At 41.8% G+C, this 21,274-nt stretch overlaps 1 protein-coding gene across 3 annotated transcripts in view; it reads left to right on the top strand.

Moving 5' to 3' along the window:
- Positions 1-21,274, top strand: part of CERS4 (ceramide synthase 4) — a 55,597-nt gene that overhangs the window by 19,322 nt on the left and 15,001 nt on the right. For all 3 annotated transcript variants that reach the window (XM_084498721.1, XM_084498719.1, XM_084498720.1), the window contains exons 3-4: positions 2,112-2,285; positions 17,942-18,059. In XM_084498721.1, coding sequence (XP_084354847.1) covers positions 2,112-2,285; positions 17,942-18,059 — 292 coding nt within the window. The remainder of the gene's footprint in view (positions 1-2,111; positions 2,286-17,941; positions 18,060-21,274) is intronic.

Raw genomic sequence — 21,274 nt, 5'->3', positions numbered from 1 at the left:
TCGTGACTCTTCTGTGGTCCTGGCTTCAGCTGCCTTTGCTGAATCATCAAAGGCAAGACAGAAAGGGAATTATCTCTGAAGCATCCTATGGCAAGGGGACAGATGTGGATAGCAGGTTGTTCCCACCTTAAAACACCCTTCATGCAGGAAATTAGCTTATAATCTATGTCCCAGAGAGTCAGAGAGATTCAAGAGATTTGGCAGGCACTTTAAAATCTGTTACATCTTGACTGGCAGGTTCTTAAAACACATTCTGAAGAGTCTATAAAAGGTGTTTATCTTCATTTTAAGTAACCAATGATCTTTGTGCAGACATTGCACTGGAAGAAGGGCAATTCCACAGACAGACTGGAGAACGGCCTGGAATTGGGAAAAAGCCAGCAGTTTGCAGAGTCCTGGAAGCTGCACGAGAAAGAAAATGCTGTGATTATTGTCAAACTGAGATCTGGCAAAAGAACTCTGTGTTCTTTTCAGTGCTGGTGAAGTTGGGTGCTGCAGCAAGAATGGATATCGTTTTTGTGGCCATACTGCTTCTACTCAGCTACACACCTACAGGGTAGCAGGCTCCAGATTTTTCAGAGTCATTTTTGTGTTGTGCATTTAGGTATCAGATGCTGAAATCAGGGAATGCAGGGAGGAAGAAGAGAATGCATTTTTAGTATGTTGTTTTTCCTTTTTCCTTGTGGAAAAGGGGAAAGTGTTTTCCTGCTTTGCATATCTTAAATGCTCTGAAAATTGCATACACTTTGTGTCAAATACACATATACATTTGCAATCAATTTTGTCATCATACTGAATTGGCTGTGAATACTTCAGGAGAAATGAGAGTCAAATGTGAAGAAATAGGGTCCTGTTCTTCCCTGTTATAATCAGATCAGAAGACACACTGAGCTGAATAAGAAAGACCAAATCAAGAAGGGAGGTTGTGCTTCAGATGATATCCCTCAGACTCTCCAAAATTCTGGAATAAGCCATATCTTCAGTTTAGCTAACAAACGAACTAATCCTGAATTAAAGGTATCTTCAAAATAAAATGTATGATTTGTTTTCAATCTGTTAAGCAATTCTCTTTGCAGAAAATGGGCCAGGGTTTGGGCCTCTCCTGCATGAGATGTCTTATGATATTCGGGTTAAAATTACATGTTTTTTCTCATTGCTTTCGTAAGATGGCATTTCCTGTGTGCTGTTAAAATAATCTCAATGGGCATCTAATTCCCTTACGTAGTTTGTACCTACACAGAGTCTGTTTGATTTACATTCAGAACTTGTGTTCAGGATATTTGTTGTTACCAGTCAGAGTGAGAAGCCTGTGTTGGAAAGCAGCGCAGCTCCTGTTTGTGTGTGAGCTAGAATTACCAAGCAGCAGTATTTTCATGCTGAATGGTTTGGTAAACCCATTTCACTCTTTTATGCTCCTAAACTCTCTGATCATATATGTAAATCACACCTTCAGTCATGGTCTTTAAGATTCATTGAGATTTACCACTTAGCACAAAATTCTTACCTGGAAGTACTTTCCTTAATCATGTAAAGCAGAATATAGATTTTTTTTTTTTTTTTTAAAGGACAAGCCTCAGAATAGTATTAATTACCTCACAGATGTACACATACACGCACAGTGGAATTGTAATATGTAAATAGAAACAAACAAATACAAAAGATCAAAGACTAAAAAGTAGGGATATGTACATATAAAGGAGAACTGGTAGCCAGCCTTGGAACAGACTTGCCAGATCTTCATAATACCAAGCTGTTGTTCCTATAGAAAGGGATCTATGAACCTGAGAGGTTACAGTACTCAGATTAAAACTTTCTGATACATCTTGCTGAGCATGACACTGGTGTGCTCTTTTGAATTTTTGGAACACTTTTCTCCATGTTAGCCTTTTTTGATTCTGTGCCAGAAATCTGCAGTCACTGAGCACCTGATAAAAATCTGTGAGTAGCTTATCAGGTCCTTGGGCATTGATGCATTCCACACCTCATCTACTTTCATAGCCAGATGCAACCTCAGCTAGGGTGTAATCCTTCCTCTGCTTCGCTGGCTTGTGCTGACAGGTTTGCTATGTGCTAGACTATCCTCAGTGTATTCTGGTCTCTCTTCTTTCCAGGATGGCACGCGCTCTGAATGAATGGCTATGGCAGCATGAGTTCTGGCTCCCCCCAGGAATTACCTGGGAGGACATGAAGGAGTCTGAAGACATCCATTATCCTCAGCCTCGTGATCTCCTACTCAGTATTCCTTTTGCTCTAATCTTGGTTGTCATTCGATATGTCTTTGAAAGGTAAGTTATTTAATGCTCTTTGGGGTGTTTTAGGGATAATACTGTCAGTTTGGGTCCAAAAGCTGGCTTTATTGTCTGTATCCAATCTATGATTGTGGAGGTTCATGGAAACTCCAGGTCATAAAGTGTGCTGAGGTAAATGTTTCAGCTCTTTCTATACAGCTCTGTTTACTTACTAAAGAAGCGCGTTGAATATAGGACACAAATCCTACCCTTAAGGTCTAATTAGAAGCAGTGTGACTTCCCACACTCAAAACAAGCAAGCCCTAGAATTAGGTTTACGCTTGTGCTCTAGAAGGCAGACATGCAGTTTCTATTGCACATTACTTGCTATTTCTGGGCCAGGTGCAGTGGAAATAATGCTTAGACTACCCAAATATAGTTAAATCTCCTTTATCTTGGCAAATGGGGATCTGGGATATCCCACCTTACAGAGGAGCCTGAATAAGATGCAGTAAGATAAGCTGAGACATCAGACCTCAGAATGAGTACTGGCATAGCCCATGAATGTATGCATTTCACTGACCACTGTTCTGGATTCAGGAAGTGTAATTTCCTTGGGAGCACCATGTAAAGATGTTTGTAGCAGCTTCCTCTGGGTTGAGGCCTGCCACAGCCACTTCCAGCACTAGGCTACCAGAATCTCTCTTCCTTTTCTCCTTCTGCTACCAAAGCGACTGCTTTTTGCAGATTCTGGGATATGACCTTCCAGGATCAGCACAAGAGTAACTCTGTCTCTAGGATTTTTCTGGCCAGAACCATTTCAGTATTTTACACATTACTATTCAGCACAGAAAAATTGGGAATTATGTGAAAGCATGGCTAGAAATTCCACAAGGTTTGCTGGCTGTGACTTTCATTAAGGTCTTGAACTACTGCTGTTGCTATAAGCAGTTTAACCATAGTCAGTATTGTGTACTACTGTATATAATTTGCTTGTGGATTAACTGAGTGTTACCTTAGTGTCAGCCATTGTCAGGGCTGCAGAGTAAGACCCCTTTTGAAAATTGTCTCAAATGGTCTTCACTGGATTGAAAAATTGCTATTACAAATTGTCTGAAGAGGTGTTCTTCTGAAATAGCTTAGTCAAAATCTATAGTGGTTTTAAGTTCAGAAAGATCTTAAACAAAAAAAAAATAAATGAAAATTTTTGAAAATTAAAATTTAAAAAAAAGCTTTTTTTTTTCCTTTTCAAAAAGAGTCTGCACAAGAAAATGGTTATAGACCTTTCTGAGGGCTTGAAACATGTTTCTTCTCCAGATTCTCTGTGATACAAGGACAAATTGAAAAAGTGTTTACAAGTAGAATTCTGAGCTCTGCTGTGAGAATATTTTTACATAAAAATACTGGCATTAAATTGGGTTTTTACTAAAAACAAATGCATGAATGATTACTTAAAGAATCTTCTTTTGATTATACAAACTTGGAATCCAAGTCTTTTCTTTGTAAATAATATGTTTAGTGTGCATTCCATTAATTCCATGGTTTTTATCCTGCATTTCCCTGAGGACATAGGTGTCTCAGTTACCTCCACTGATGTGGGAACCAAGGTGCTGTAGGTAACCATTAAAACAGAAGTGAATCACATTTCTTTCTTGCTGACCTGCAGGACATGGCTGTATACAGTACTTCTTTAGGCAGGTACTGTCCTTTGGTCACTTGGACACACTTTCAGTGTGAAGCTAGAGATTAAGCCCCAATGTTCTGCATTGGCTAGAATAGTCCTATTGTGAGCTCTTCAGTACAGGGAAGACATGGACATGAAGAAGGATCTAGGCTTTTCTCAGTGATGCCCAGTGACAGGACAAGAGGCAGTGGGCACAAACTGAAACATATGATATTCTATCTGAACACAAGAAAACACTTTTTAACTGTGAGGGTGGTCAAACATTGGAACAGATTCCCTGGAGAGGGAATGGTCTCCATTTGTGGAGACACTGGACACCCAGCTGGACACAGCCCTGAACAGCTTGCTCTAGCTGACCCTGCCTGAGCAGCAGAGTTGGACTGGATGATCTCCAGAGGCCACCTCCAGCTTCTATGATTCAGTGTTTTTGCAACTCTGTCCCTTTATTCCTCTCCCCCCTGCCATACTGGTCCTAGTCAGCCTACATATCTTTACCATCTCCTTTAAGATGCTCCTGACCAGATCAAAAGATTCTTATATTTCCTTTCCAAGTTCTACCTAAGTTGGGAGAGTTTCCACAGGCGTAGGCCTACTCATGCATTTTAAAACTGTTTTGATTCACAGACTTCATTAAATAAAAGCTTCTTGTCACACCCTTAGGAAAGATAATATCTCAAGCCCATTTTACAGGTCCAGGAACCCTGTAATCATACCACCATCTTACCTATGCAAATTACAAACTAGTGTTCTGAGCTATATTCTTGTTTGTCCTAACTCTCCACAGTCATTTATTTCAGCATGAAGTTTTCTCATTCTTAATAATTACCATTTCACATTCAGTTCATCCTGGAGAAGAAAGGTTCCCTTAGAGAATGGGAGGTATGAATCAAGTCCTCTGTTTCTCCGTTACCTTGCGTATACAGTAGGGTTAGGACCGTTTAAACTCATTTGCACAGAGTTTTGAGAATTGCAGATTGAAAGGATGGGTGTTATTCTCCATGTAGATGGCCATAACTTTGTAGCTTTATATACCTGTGGGTCAATATGAGTGTGATTTCGGAGAACATAAGTAGGCTAACAAGTTTAGATTCAATGGCCTTAGCTTGGCCTCTCGCAATTGATTCTACCCTCATCTGTTACTTGCAACTGTGCATCAGCATTTTTTTCTCTAGATGTGCACCTTCTTCCTTGTGGTGCCTGCCCTAGGATTTCAGAAATGCTGTAAACTGTTACCATTACCTGGGTCAGAATTCCAAGAAAATACAAAGAAACGAGAAGTTCAGAGAAGGTTCTGCACACCCTGATTCACCAACTGCATCAGACCATGCTTGGCAGTTTTTAATAGTGCCATCTTCTTATTTTGGAGATTAAACCCGGGAAAGACCCTGCTACCTTGAGCATGTTTATTCCTCTCCTTGGCACCTGCTGGCTGAACTTGGAAATACCGAGACAACAGCGTCTGACAACCAGTTACTGTGCATTAGGTGGTGGCTGTGGGAAGAGGCTATGCCATAGCTGGGTGGGGCCTGGGAGAGCTAAGGAGGTTGTGGGTGCAGCCCTAGGGGAAAAGAAACAACTCACACTTCTGTGAAGCAACTCCTCTGTGAGCTTGTTTGCTCTGGATAAGTTGGGAAAATATGGGGCATTCGGTGCTGATGAGAGCAGAATGCACACTCCTAGCCCCTGCCACAATATTGAAGCAGATGCTGGGGGAGGTCGGTAGTTCTGTCCTGACTAGAGAGAGGACCTGGAAGTTGAGAAGCCCTTTCTCTAACAGTTCCAGATTGTGTTTACGAGAATGAGGAATGTCCTGCACCTGTATCTGGTGCCTGAGTTTAAACTCTTGCATACCCTTACTTGTGCCTGGGATTGCCCCGACCCAGATGCAGGACCTTGCCCTTGGCTTTGTTAAACCTCATGAGGTTCACACAGGCCCACCTCTCAAGGCTGCCCAGGTCCCCCTGGATGGCATCCCTTCCCTCCAGCATGTCAACCACACCACACAGCTTGGTGTCATCGGCAAACTTGCTGAGGGTGCACTTCATCCCACTGTCCATGTCCCCAGCAAAGATGTTAAACAGCACCAGTCCCAATACCGACCCCTGAGGAACATCACTCATCACTGATCTCCACTTGGGTGTTGAGCTGTTGACTGCAACTCTTTGGGTGTGACCATCCAGCCAATTCCTTACCCAGTGAGTGGTCCATCCATCAAGTCCATGTCTCTAGTTTAGAGACAAGAGACGAGTTTTATAATGTTTGAGACTTCACAGAATTGTAGGGATTGGAAGGGACCTTGAGAGATCATTGGGTCCAACCCCCAAAATGAGACTTCTTTCAAATGATGGACTTCTTTCCATCAAGTCAATTTCTTGGAGTTTGTGGTTATGAAGAAATCACAACTTTTATTGCAGTGTTTCTTGCCCATGTTGTTAAGAAAATATGGAAACTGAAGTGCTTTCAGGCTAATAAGGGAAAAAGTCAGTAAACAAAATGTGTGTACATTTTAATAGTCCTGATTTTGGACTTGACCTTTGATTTTTGGGAACTGAAAGTCATTGTCAGTGCATTTGAATCCCAATAGCTTCCAAATTGTAGTACAGGAGGATTATATCTGAGAAGACTGTGTGCAGAGGAGGGTTTTCAAGACACCAGGTTCAGTGTCAGCCAGGACACACTCTTGTTGCAAGTAAGGCAAACTGCATCTCGGGCCGTATTAGAAGGAGTTTGGACAGCATATTTAGAAGTTGTTTCCCCCTCAGCTTGGCACTGTTTGGAGTGTACTGTGTCCAGTGTAGGGCCCCACTTAAAGAGGGAGAGTACAGAGACTGGAGAGATTCCAGGGGTGTACTGCAGGATGGTCAGGACCTGAGGCACACGTCTTGTGAGGAAAGGTGTAGGGAGCTGGGTTGGTTTAGTTGAGTGAAGAAAAGGCAAAGGATCAATCTGATGGTAGCCTATAGCTACTTGAAGGGCTTTACAAAGAATTTTTAACTTCTTTGGAAAACAAAGCCAAACTCTTCCTGGTGTTGTCAGGTGGTATGAAAAATGGTAAAGGCTAGAAAATTGCATCTTGGAAAATTCAGTTTGGGCATCAGGAAGAATTTCTTTTTCCAGGGAGGGTAGTACAGTCCTGGAACTTAACACCATAAAGGTGAAGGATCTCTGTGCTTGGTGTCCTCCAGACTCTTCTGTGTTGCATTTACAAGACTTAATGTTGAAGTCTCTTTTGCCCTGATCTGGTGTTAGCAGTGATCCTGCTCTGAGCCAGAAACTGGACTGGAGAAACCCATAGGTCTCTTCCAACCAACACTGTGATTTCTTGGGTACTGTGACACCTTTATACCCCGTCTTGGTGTGATGGTTGGCAGCCGCATAGGTACACTCTAGAGCTGTCTCAGTCACTCATTTCTTAACTGCCTGGGAAATACCTAATGAATTTGCATCTTTTGACATTAAACTTTCCATAAGCACCATGTTGATGTGTTCCCTTTGGGGTGGTGACTGCATTTTCATTACATTTTGTATGAGGGAAGAACTGTTCCAGTAAATGTAGAAAAAGGTTTTTAATAGGAGAAAATGATAAAAGACGTCTCAAACCTTACATACCCCAAGGTGGTTCTAGATTCTCTGAGAAATAGCTGAAACACCAATTTTCAGGCACAAGTACAGAGCCTGAAATTGTAGCCTGTGAAGCACTTTTCTGAAGGAAGCTAAGGGCTAAAACAAGCTCCAAATTGCATGGAGTTCTGTTCAAACACACAGTAGGTGTCATTGCTGTTACAAGTCCTCAATCTAAATTGCATTTTTTTGTCCATTCATTTCTACGTTTTCTACTTGGACTGCAGTCTCTGAACCCATTCATGATTCATATGTGTTTCTTAAGGACTTGGCTTGCTTTCAGGTGTTACACAAATATCAGTCATTATAAAATATATGTCAAAATCAAAGCATTCTGTCTGAGCAAAAACCTGAGGAAACTCATGAATCTTTAGTTGTCACCAGCACAAAATAGAAGACTCAGAAAATTATTTGGTTTTAAACTTTTAAAACCTTTGGTAAATAGAACCATAGGTTCTAGTCCATGTTAGCTACAATCAGCATAAATAAATTATCTGTACTATATATATGCATACATATGTGTGTGTTTGCATATATGCATACATACTTTGATACTCTTATATCAGTTTAATCCTGGGCTATATAGCATTGGTAATAATTTAGTACTCATTTAAATACGGTTCTGTAAACAGCATTGATGTTTTTAAAGGTGGTGATCATAGATTTCACTGCCTTTTTGCAGAACAACTTTGCTAGTGGGAAGTGAGTGTTGTAGGTAAGGATGTTTTGGGGAGAAGAATGAACATGTTGCCAAATACTGTTGCTTTGGAAGGAGATGCAATGACAAGAGCCAAAATGGAGAACTTCTGGGTGGTTCCCCTACTAACTGGTCCTTCAAATGTTTGGTAGCATGTAGAACAACACTTGAGAAAAGGCTCTCTTATATTTGTTAAGTGATTCTGTCAAACCTTCAGGTGCACTTGTATATTCTGCTTCCTCTGAGCTGCATGGGCTGTGAAGAAATGTCTTAAGTCATGGAGAGACTGTTTTGGTTTTTTTTTTGCATTCAGTTCTGAAATAAGTGAGAGGAGAAATGGGTGCTGTTCTGAATGCAGCGAGGGAGAGCCAAACCTGCTAAAAATCAGCAGCTGAAAGTTAGCTTGTTACATCCACAGCCTGTCCCCATTAACTTCACATAAAGCCTTGCATTATTGTCAAAGCTGTACGTGATACTATCTGGTGCCTTTGCTCATTTTGTACTCTGCCTGCTGATTCTCCTCTGCCCTGTATTAAGATCAGCAAATTCAAGGTTGCTGTAGTCCAGGTTATAACATCTTTCTCTCTTCTGTCTGTTCAAGGACGGAAGTGGTGCATGGTAAGCCATTGAATAGGAGCCAGAGACAATTCAGTTTTAATTAAATTATTTGAAGTTGCAGAAATGAAAAAAGGCAGCTTCAGTTATGGAGCTCCCTCTGTCTTGATTATCCTCTGTTAGGCTGAGTCTGTGCTTCTGCCCCAAGTTTGGAATGGAAACGGTACCAGTAGAGCAAATTGTGGCCTTCTGAAAGTCAAGTGTTCCTTTACTGAATCCATTTCGTCACCAGGGGTTGGGAGACACTATCTCACAGTGAGATATTCTCACTATTCTCACAAGTGATTCTGCTTCGTTACCTTCAAGATCCAGAGTAAAGTGTTAAGTGATAAGTATTATCACTCAGATTAGTGAGAACGTGGGATTCTGGCATCCCAGTATCTCTGAAGGCAGTAGATGTGAAGAATTGGGTCGTTTTTTCAAAAAAAAAGTTTATGAATGTGGTAGTATTTAGAGATAACCTTATCTCAGGTTATCTTCAGATTTCCTTCAGGCTACTGCTTCATGATCCTATTCTAATATCTACATTCTCTTACCATTTCCCTCAATTCAAACAAAATATTTTTGTTGTTTTGTGTATGTTCACCACAGGTTGACACAGGATGAATCTAATGTTGTGTAAGCTGACAGGTGAGGTTAATGAAAAGGTAAATGATGTTTAAAGCACAAAAGACTGTAACAAAGATCTGCCAGTTCACAGTCTTGTGGTTTAATTTTCATCCATCTTGCCAGATGGTGAACTGCCAATTAAATCCTACCTAGTGGATTTCAGAAAACTGGTTTGCAGTCAATCAGAAATGACATCTTCATCTTCGTTGGCGGCCGTGGTTTCCCTGGCTGAAGCCACACTGCTTTAGAGGTTTCCTTTCAAATCTTGACGTTAGTTCATGCTCCATCTTCACAGGACACCAGGGAGAGCAGCATAAAAAATCCAGATCAGTAATTAGGTCAGATCTGCTACTCCACTTGATCAGCAGTGAACCCCAGTGTAGGTGTTTGGGGAACTGAAGTTCTGGTTCCTGAACTTCCAGTGTCCTGTTGAGCCATCTTTTCAAGCAATCTTCTTCAGCCATAAAGGTTGGAATCTTCTGGTTTTCAATGAAAGGTTACCTTCTGAGGTGGCTTTCTGATTTCTTTCTGATAAGTTTTGGCTTCATAAGACATCCAACATCTTCAGCTTTTACAACCTCACTGTAAATGCATTTATAGTAAGGACAGAAGTATTTCATGGAGATAGCTTATACTTGCAGATTGTAGTGTGAATTTCTGCAGAAACATCCACTCAGAATTTTCCAATCCATTTGCCTTCAAAGGCAAACCATGCAACTGACTTTATTATTACAACAAAGTAATTTTTATTATCTGGAATAAAACCTTATGGAAAACAACTACTCCAGTCTTTAAAAAAAAATAATGATGCAATTTATTTAATTGTCTACTAGCACACACTCAGGTACAATTGAGATGAGTACAATGTATATACAGAGTATAAAGGTACAGAGCTTCAGAATTAGCACTCAGAATTAGCCCATGGGCAGCTGGGGATATAGAGGACCCTGGTCCACTGTGCTGCTGGGTGAACCTGGCTTATAGAATATCACTGTCTAGCTCCTCAAGTGGTGAATTTGTTTGTGTACTGCTCATTCTTCATCTGGTGGAGAATTCAGCTGATGTAGACTTGTTTTTCAGAACTTCTTGGCTGCTGCTGGGGACAATAGATGTCTGTCATCACTGCTGTTACCAGTGCTTGGCAGCATGAATGGGAGAAGTGAGAGAGAAAATCAGTAAAAAGAATGATCTCTCTTCAAGTTGAAAAGCGGCTTCTGTCTTCCCTTTTGCTGATCCTGTGACACAGATTCAAAAACAATGATGAATTTTGGTCTCCTTGTAGCAAAAAGTTACAATGATGCTACAAAACTAGTAATAATTTATCCAGATTGTGCAGAATTCAAGATAAATGGTGCACAAAGTACTGTTTGATGCCTATTTTAAAAGCACATTCACTCTCTGAGACACAGTAGCTCATTCAGCTGCTGCTTGTCTCATCCTAGCTGTAGCTGCAGCTTGCATAATTCAAAAGATGTGAGGGAGGGGAGCCCCCATAGCAATGGTTTCATTCCAGTCCTATATGGTGAAGAAATGTAGGGAAAGGTACTCTGAAAGCTATAGAATTAGGGCTGCATATACACTTCCTGTGGTCCAGTGATTTGAGTCTGTTTGATTTCCAAAGATAAATATACAAATCTGACCAAAGCTTTCTTGCATTTTACTAGAATTGAGACAAATGAGCACAAATGCCTTAGCAACTTCTTGCTTTTTGAAAGTATGTGGGAGATAGCCGTGCTCTGCCGTGAGTGCTCCACATCTGAACCAGCACTTGTACACTCTGGCCTGGTTAGAAGGACATCCCGGGAAACTAATGCCAATCCTGTCTGGCCTAGACTAATTTCAATGCTCCTTTATGAAATTAGCCTGCATGACTTTCTCTTCCTCAGCTTTTGAAGTGGTAGGTGACTAGTGGCTAGCCTAGGGACTCTGCCGAGCAGCTACAATGGAGGGATGACAGCACAGATCCTTGTGGTACTGTTTTTAGCCATAGGGTGGACATCAGGGGTACCTAAAATGTGGTGCTCTTGCAGTCACCTCATGTGACCTTTTTCCACCAAACCCCCTAAGGAACACCAGAGTGTTTTCCTTGTAACCTGGCCGTTGTTTTGCTTTGTTTTGTTTTGTTCCTAACTCTAGAAGACCATCCATAGAGATCACGTCACCCTTTTGCATGCACTGAACCGTGAGGGTGGTTGCTCCTGTGCCTGCTCTCTGTGTGAGGATAGCTCCTGGTTTTTCCCTCTGCCTGTGGTCATTCTCAAAGACCTGTTCCAATGCAATCTGTATCCAGCAACAGGCACTTCTCAGGCCTGCTGTGAGGTTTAAGGGGAGGTGTCATTGCCCTCAAGGAACAGGCCCTGCCTCAAGAAGACCTTACAGATTTCTTGGTAGTTCCTGATCTGCATGAGTCCATGGCTCCATCTCTCTCCAGGGTTCTGCTGAACCGTTCAACCAAGACAGTTGTATTGTTCCTTTTATTTTGTATGGTAATAACTTGCTTTGTTTCTTGCTCTACCAGATTGTTAGGCAAGTTTATTCCTAGAAAATCTGTGTTAGCATATTGCTTTACATGGGTGAAGAGCCTTTGGGCCCTTCTGATAAAGGATATGTAGTGAGTACAAGGAATTGCTTTTTCAGTTAAGCTGTTGCTCTGAGCTTGCCCCTTCAAAAATGATTCAGAGGCTCTTTTAATAGCAGTCTGGCTTATGTTCTCTGACCTGTAGTGTCTGTGATTCCTGCATTGACACTGAGATATTTTTATACACAGAGACAAACAATTGGAATATGTACTACCCACAGACAATAGCCTACAGATAACGTATCAGGTTACTGTGGGCAGAGCAGGGGAAACAAAACACTGTGTCCTGAGCTTCTTCAGTAAGAGCTGTTAGAACAAGCTACATGAGATTTCACTTTTTGTTCAGAGAGAAGTTTGTTCCCTCCCACTCTAACATTTGCCCTAGAATTTCTATGCCTGTTTGGGCAGCAGCTGCTGAACAGCAGTGAGCTGCAGCTGAGTTTGTTACTAGACATCTCCCCTGGCTGGGCTCAAAACGAAGGCTTACAAGATTTGCAGCTGAGAGTCACAGTGAAGCACGGACCAGTCTGGCAAATGGAAAGGGAAGCTGATGTTAAAACGGGAAGGAGGCACGCACAAAGCCTCAAGGAAGTCTAGCTTGGGTATCCTGAAAGATTCACTTTATCTCAGAAATCACAGGTATAATGCAAGAAGTGTTGTCTCAGTCCGGGACCTGGTTTATGTAGGAGTCAAGCTGCATGGAGACAATTTAAGGACAGATTGATAATGGCAAGGAATTATTCTCCTTGCTTCGATTATCCTATTGGTTCCTTCTGTGGCAAAATCCATAAATCTGCTGATTTTCTGTGCTTCTTTCCTTGGTAACCTCATGGGACAACGTACTAATTGCAGCCTCTTAGAAAACAAGCTGAACTACTTAAAAGGCACAGTGAACTGCTCTGTGTTTGTGATTTGACATTAGCTTTAACCATCTTGCTGCAGAGAGAGCTGAAATAGCTCACTTCCTGAGTCTTTCCTTGTGAGATTCCTGCTTTTCAACAAAGCAGGGTGGGAAGAGGAGGATTTGGCATCAAGTTTGCATATGAAAAAGGGAGCTCCCCTGCTGATGCACATGATAGAGCAAAATAAAAAAAAATAAGAATTGCCTCTACCCTGTTGTGCAATAGTGGAAGTTAAGAACAAGCTTCTCAAGCTCCTTAGTAATTTAGGGCAAGTTTTGTTGGCCTAAATCTTGTCAAGAAGACTTAGGACCAACACATTAATTTACAGAGGATCAAATGCTAGGGAATGAAAGAAGAGATCATAAACAGTCTTACTCACAGATGAAATATGTTATTAACAGATACACAAAAATAACAGTATAACTTTGTTTCCTATCCATATATATTTTTGTATTCGTAAGCTGTTATTGTAAGACTTTACAAAATAATTATTTTAATTAAATTGTGGTGTGTTTGTTTAGTAAAGTAGATGGAAGTTACCTGGAATTTTTTACCTCTCTGGCTCAATCAATATTTAAGTATTTTCCTCCAAGTGGAATGGTATAAACCTGAAAAACTTAGGGCAAATGTTCCAAAATACCAGAACAGAATTCTCCAGTGTCCAAGAAATCTCCAGGACCCTGTTAATTCAGACGTAGCAGAGCATATTGCCAAAGAAGGGCAGCAGACTGTAGCCCATTGAATATTAATTCTCCCAAGTAAGTAAATGATTGATAATTTCTATTTACGTACAAAACAAAGTGCCTGTTGTAAACTGGTGCATTTCTCCATGGCTGCTACCTCTCATGGGAGCATGGCTGTAAATCAGGATTATTAACAAAAATAATAATAAAGGACTATTTTAAGTTATTTTAAACATACTCCCAGTTTAGTCAGAATGATTAGGTCTTTTCTTTAGGAGGGTTGCAATAGTATATGAGCTATGTTTTGTGCGTTAAAAGAAAGGAATACCGTTGAACTGCTGAGCACAGATGAACTCAGAACCAGAAGAAAGGTGGAAGAGAAGACCATTTTCAAGTATTTAATTTTGAAATGTATTTTTCTGCGATTCATTTTCCACAGAGATTTTTGTTACTGAATAGTAATCAAGAAGCATCTGAAAACAACTTCCTCTTAGGTGCTTTAGGCATGTATTTGGTGCAAAGATTTAAGCTGGCTGTTTTGTGTAATATAGCTTTGACAGCTTCTTGACAGCATCCTCTTGTAACCACAAGAAAGTTGACGATATTGTAGGAGCACAGAGATAACGCTTTGCCACTGGAAAGTATGGGTCTTCAAGAGATTGTGCAGTTCGAAGAGTAGAAGTGCTGGTTCCTACAGACACTGGTTCTCCATTTCTTGGTGCTAGAAGATATTTGCAGAGTGACACCCTTATAAATTCAAATACATTTGTGGAAAATAAACTCACAAAAACTAAATTTTTTCCTGTGTCTCATACTATCTCTGAAAGCCTCTGCAAAGGGGCAAAGCCCAGTCTTGCAAGGTGAGGGAGTGTGGACTTAGGCCCCTCCATGATTAATCCATTTAATTTCAGCTTCAGCAGGTTTTGCACAAAATAGTTTGTTCACTGGTGATTACTGAATTGAATTCCTTACTATGAACTTCCCCTTGTAAACCTTGAAGTTAGAGAAGCTATCTTTACCAGAACCTTTCTGAAGAAGGAATAGGTTTGAGATAAAAGACATCTCACGGTCTGTGTCTTGCCTTACCTAGCTATGGAAAGCTGTACAATTTAGTCCTCAGGCTTCCTGCTTCCATATTCCAGACAGATGATAAGCTTCCATGATGAGACCATCTCTGCAACTGAGGTGATGAATCTGTGATGTTGAAATCAGTACAAACATCATCCTCTTTGAGTTTGGAACAAGATTCAGCTGAAAAGTGAGTCAGAGCATACATCCAACATGTACAAACCTCCCTTAGGAGGAATTTCAGGGTTTGATTTCCCAATTGTGTTCATAAAAGTAGGATTGGTCCTATAATTCATGGTTAAACTCAAAACCTCAACAACAAAGTAATTGTAGCTCTGGTTAATCACACCCTGTCCTCATCAACTGCAACTGGCTTGTTTCTGTTACAGCGAGATTTTATACCATGACCATAACAAACCAACAGGAAAGAAAGAGAAAAAGATTAATCTAAATTAAGGAGTCATGCAGAATAGTTGAAATAGTTTTTAAAAAAAAGAACCAAACTTGTTGGCAAGCTGCCCTGACACCTGGCAGGAACGTTCTCTTTCCCTTTAAGGTGCTTGGAAAATTTTAGACCAGTTTCCGATGTGGACTGATAAGAAGCTGCAGTAAGTTTCTTCCTAAGCAGCAGAAATTTATTACATCGTCGTCTTCAGAGGAGCTTCAGAGTAACCACTTAAGAACCAAGACCTAGTACAGATCTTAGGGCAAATGTTTTCTCCATTTCTGTATAGTTATGGATATCCTTGAAATACTTTGTCATTGTTCTTAGCACAGGAGGGGCTCTCTAATACCACTGTTAACTGTTGCAGCAATGCCAAGATGCTGCTGAGTTTCACTAAAACTAATGAGAGTTTACACAGAGCGTGATACGTGTGTGTCTTGTAGTTAGAAAGTAGCTAGCAATCACACTTAACCACTGGACCCCCTCTTATGGTAGAAATACATCTTTTTCAGTGGTCTTGGTACATCTTTGAATGGTTCTTTAGCCAGTGATGTTAAAGGAATTTCCCAGAGAAGATGGAAAAGAACAACTGGAATATGGAGCTGGCCATGGAAAAGAATGGTTGAAATCATCTGTTACATGAGGGAACTAAGTGTACAACCATTCTGTGTTCTATGCCTTAATATAATAGAAGTTACAAAATTCCTTAGGTAGGTAGTCTCTTCGGAAAATTGCTTCTGAAACCTGTTTATTAAATGAAGATAAAAGTCAAAAGAACGCTCTGGTAGGATACTTGATCTAGAATAGTCCCTAAGCACACAAATGTATGGAGTGGCTATATGGCTAGAAGAGATCACAGGCAGCCATACCATATAATCCCAGTTATAAACATACCACATACAGTTTTTAAGTAAAAAGTCTTTAAACACCTACATAATGATGTAACTTCCACAACTTTTTTGCTCCCATGGAAAAAAAAAATGTTGTTTGGTTTCTGAATTATTAGGGATAACTGATCAGAGCTGCTGCTTGTACAGAATGAAGATGAACCAGGCAGAGCAGGCCTGCATCTCAGCACTCTCTACCTTTGCATGGTATTCATCAGCTCGTAACCACCCTCAACGCCAATTTATAGTTGCTAAGTTCAAGGGAGCTGTTAGCACTTAGAGCAAAATTTTCTTTTTTCTCCAAAATGCAGAGAGAAGGTTTTCCAATGATTTTGCATGTATGATGATCAGTAGCAGGAATATATGCCCTTGGTGGAAGAGGATCAGGCCAGGGAAAACATAAGCAAACTGGACATGCATAAGACCTCATGTGATGCACCTGCAAGTGCCGAGGGGAGCTGGCAGATGTCATTCCAAGGCCAATTTCAATGTTTTTTGATTTATTGTGGCAACTAGGAGAAATGCCTAAAGACTAGAAGAAAGCAAAGTCACTCCTATCCTTGACAAGGGCAAGAAGGAGGACATGGGGAATCATAAACTCATAGAATATCCCAAGTTGGAAGGGACCCACAAGGATCATCAAGTCCAAACACAGAAGGCTCCATCTGAACATTAGAAAGCACTTTTGCACAGTGAAGGTGACAGAGCACAGGAACAGGTTGCCTGGAGTGGTGGTGGAGTCTCCCTCCTTGGAGCTGTCTGGAAATGGTCCTGGGTGACTGGCTGTAGGCCAGAGATCCTTGCCAATCTCAGCCATGCTGGGATTCTATGAACAGTGCTGAAAAGTTCTAGGCAGACACTCCACTCTTTTTGGCTAATGAGATTAATTGCATGCCAGTGGCAATGTGTAAACGGTAGTGACTTATAAGAAACAAGTAATTCTATGATTCTATGAACTAATTCTCCAGAAATGCGAGGAGCAGGCAGTTAAACTGGGCCTTTTTTGCAATTCTGATTTGCCAAGTTTCCTGTTTGTGCAGTGTTCATGTGGTACCTCACTTCACACCATTTATGAAGCTATTTCCTATGGTTAAAGAGGAAAAGAGGGTTTGTAGTGGAGAAGTTTAGTTGTTGAGCACAACAATTCTATGCCTAGTCTTGCCACCCGTTTGAAACTTTTTTCTATTTATGCAGATATTTTTCTTTGCATTGTTTCACCATGAAAGGCTAAAGGTGCACAGCAAACATAAGCAACTATGCCTTGTGGTTATGTTTTTAGTTGTTATGCCCTTATGTTCCTACTGTCTGGCATGCTTTAAGAGAAACTGAGGAAAGTTTTTCCAGTAAAGACCAAGGGGCTGTGGTGGTTTTACCGTGCTAGGCAGCTAAACACGACAGGGGCCTCCTGTTTCATCAGGGTATTTATTGATCCTCTTGATCCTGAGCCAAGTCTCTAGTTCACATGGGTCCTCTGTATGTTTAACATCAAAACTAAACAGTGTTGAGGCCTTGTCATCAATGTGGTACTCTGCATAAGCTACAAGCAAGCCAAAGACCAACAGCAGATATGACGGCTGTCTCTACAAGCCTGGGCTTTGTGCCATAATCTGGGACGCCCAAACATAGTTGATTTGAAAGCTGACAAAGCAGGATGTAGCATTTCCAACCTCAGTCAGTGTTGTGTATTGCAACACTGACCTGAAGGCCTATAGCATAGAAGCCCCACTGTTTCTATTGTAACTTTTTTTACTCAAGTTTCTTTATTTTCCTTACCTGCTTGACACAATACTTGTGCTTAGACCCAAAATTGTGGGAGATAACTGTGAGACACAACTGTTAATGTACTACACCATGCTGTACAGTGCTGCAGTATCAGAAATCACTGTTCTATTTTGGGCTGAACCTTGAATCTTTTCTCTTGCAGAGCCATAGCCCTGCCCCTTGGTGCCAAACTGGGTGTGAGGGACAAGCAGAGACCAAATGCTCAGCCTAACCCCATACTGGAAACATTCTACAGTACGCACTGCAAGAACCCTAAAGAAGTGAGTCTTTCTTCTTTGCTTTCCTCTAGATTTAGCCCTTGTATCTTTACCTAAATAACATCACATTTGGAATCCTGAAGTTTGGTGATGCCACTTGGAAACTCAACAACGCAGCAGGAACCTCTGTAGCACTGGCCGCCTGACACTGACCAGGCATGGTGATCTTCCTGCAAATGCCATCAGCCATCAGCTCTGCTTCTGAACATGTGGGAATAACAGCTTTCCACAGATAGCACTCCAAAAAAATTAAATCTCAAACTTGTTTGGACAGGAAACTCCTCTCCCAAAGGAAATAATGACAACTCCTGTTTGTTCGTTTGCCTTCTTTTCATATATTAGCAAATCACTGTCACATCAACTCCCTTGAAGTGACTTCCCTTGTTGCTAGTCCTTGAAGCTTAGCACATGTGGATGGCATGATTCTCTTAGTTCAGGGAGGCAGGTCATTCTGTTGCTGTGCAATCCACAAGTTTGAGATTGGCCTTTCAGGAAGCCAACTAAAATCCTGTCTGTCGTTAGAGACAAAGTAAGGAGCACCAGAAAACTGCAAACACAAATGGTAGGTAGTTCTCCCTTGGGAGAGAAAAAGAGATCTTGAAGATCTTGGCAGTATAATTCAGTTATAATGGCTGCTGCTGAGGGAAAAAGCATTGGAAGGATAGTGTATAGTCAAGCTGTATTTGGATTTAGCCTTGTCAGTGGAGACCCTGGATGTAACCACCGTGGTAAGTAAGCGAATCACTGTGGTGATTCCACACTGATGGCTAGCTAAACTCCACCCCACCAGTTTCTCACTCCCCCTCCTCAAAAGAATAGGGGGAGAAACTATGATGGAAATGGGCTCAAGAGCTGAGACAAGGACAGGGAGAGGGAAATCACTCACCAACCACCATTTCAGGCAAAATAGGCTCAACAGAGGGAGAGAAATGTAATTTATAACCTATTACTAACAGGCTAGAGCAGTGCAAAAATAAACTAAAAACACCTCCCTCCATCCACCTCTTCTACCTCCTCCTCACAGGCAGCGCAGGGGAACAGGGAGGTGGTCAGTCTGTAACACTTCCATCTCTGCCACTCCTTCACAGTCATTCTCTTCACCTGCTCCAGCGTAGGATCCCTCCCACGGGATGCCGTCCTTCTCAAACTGATCCTGTGTGGGCTTCCCACAGGCAGCAGCTCTTCAGGAACTGCTCCCACATGGCTCCGTACCACGGGGGCCATCCATCAGGAGCAAACTGCTCCAACATGCATCCCCCATGGGCGGCAGCTCTCCCCAGACCCCCTGCTCCTGCGTGGGCTCCTCTCCACGGGCTGCAGCTCTGGCCCAGGGCCTGCTCCTGTGTGGGCTCTCCATGGGTCGCAACCTCCTTCAGGGCACATCCTTCAGGTTTCACAGGGGGCTCCTCCATGGGCTGCATGCGTGGGCTGCAGCATGGAAATCTGCTCCATGTAGGACCCATGGGCTGCAGGGGGACAGCCTGCTCCACCAGGGGCCTCTCCACAGGCCACAGGAGAACTTCTGCTCCATTCCTGGGGCACCTCCTGGTGTCCTTCACCAACCTTGGTGTATGCAGGGTTGTTTCAGTCACTCACTCCTCTCTCCCAACTGTTGTGGCAGAGTAGTTTTTTTTTCCCCTTCTGCAATGTGCTATTCCAGAGGCACAACCAGCGTTGCTCATGGCCCAGCTCTGGCCAGCAGTGGTTCCCTTTTGGAGCCAGCTGGAGCTGGCTCTGATCTGACCTGTGGCAGCTGCTGGGCTCTGCTCACAGAGGCCACCACTGCAGCCCCCCAACTACCAAAACTTTGCCACGTAAGCCTAGTGCAATCACATTTATTTTCAGTGCCTTTTTGCAGGCTTTCTTGGCCTTGAAGCAAAAGCTATTAGCCACTACCAAAGACATATGAGCAGGGGTTCCAGTCCTAGTACAAACAAGTAACTGCCTTGATGAGGCTGGTGCAGCATGTTTCATACTGCAGTGGGGCATGTGGAGCCCTGGGACATTCAGTACCTGCTTAAAAGTAAAAGAATAGAGGCTAAAATAAAAATGAAGGCATTCATCTTGGTCGTGCTGCCAGCCCTTTTCCTTAGCAGATGGAAGGAATGTTCTCGGAACACTTGCCATAGTCCCTGATCTTCCTCTTGCCTGTCTGAGCGATCTACAAGTTTCTCAACAGAACTACTCCCATTGCAGAGATCTAACTCAAGGCCTACTTTTGGAAGCAGGCTTTCCACACAGCTGTCCCTGCACTCACATTGCACTGAAGGAGCAGAAGTCTACACTTTTATCCTAGAGAATGTAAGGATATCAGAGCGAATCCGGACTGTGAGACTTCTGACATCATTCTGACTTCCTGACATGGAAAAAGAATTGTGCAGCTGGCTAATGTTTTACTGACTCAATTCACTGGTTGCATCTCGGTCTTTTAGCTTCCTCCCTCTCCTGTGAGCGCTCAGACTCCTGCTTATGATTCAGCTTTTACAAGATGTGATTTTACTCTTCTCAGCAGCCATCTCCTTGGGAGGAATACTGCATTATGGAGCAGTTGGAGAATATAAATCAATGTCTCCACTTGACTCCACCGCAAGAACAAAAGTCACTAAGTAAAAATAGAAAGGAGTATATCTGAAAATGACTAATGGGCACACTTTTTTACAGCACTCTCAGAGTATGTAAATCACTGTCAAATGATACCATTAAAGTAAACACATTCCATGAAAACCTATTGCTTTACTTAAAAAATAAGATTATCATTGATGACACTTAAGAAAGGAATATAAAACATGATGACTTCTTCTGTGTCACACGCCAAATTCTTTAAGAGCCTAAGGACAAGAAGGAAGGTAATTGCAGTATTTCTCTGAATAACCTATTGAAAAATTATCCCTACAGGTTTACCACAACAGGATAATATCCGGTAGGAAAATGGTGTTGCCTCTGCTCATGACATTGCTCAGGTTATTCCCTGATATTGCATCAGAATACTGAAAGGCATGACAAGATTCAGTGTAGAACTTCAAAAGTTATTTAAGCTGCAGTAAAACTTTCTTGGAGTGACAGATGTAAGGGACTCAGTCTCTTAAGGCCGAAAGAAGAAGTGATTGAACAAGAAACACCCGTGAGAAGGGACCAGAGTTTGAAAGTTGAAACTGGAGATGTTTACATAAAACAATAAAACATAAAGTTTTAACGTTTAGTATTAATAACCAGTTGCT

This window comes from Aythya ferina (assembly GCF_964211825.1).
Source record: "Aythya ferina genome assembly, chromosome: 26".
NCBI classification, from domain to species: Eukaryota; Metazoa; Chordata; class Aves; order Anseriformes; family Anatidae; genus Aythya; species Aythya ferina.
This window is presented reverse-complemented; position numbering and strand designations above follow the sequence as displayed.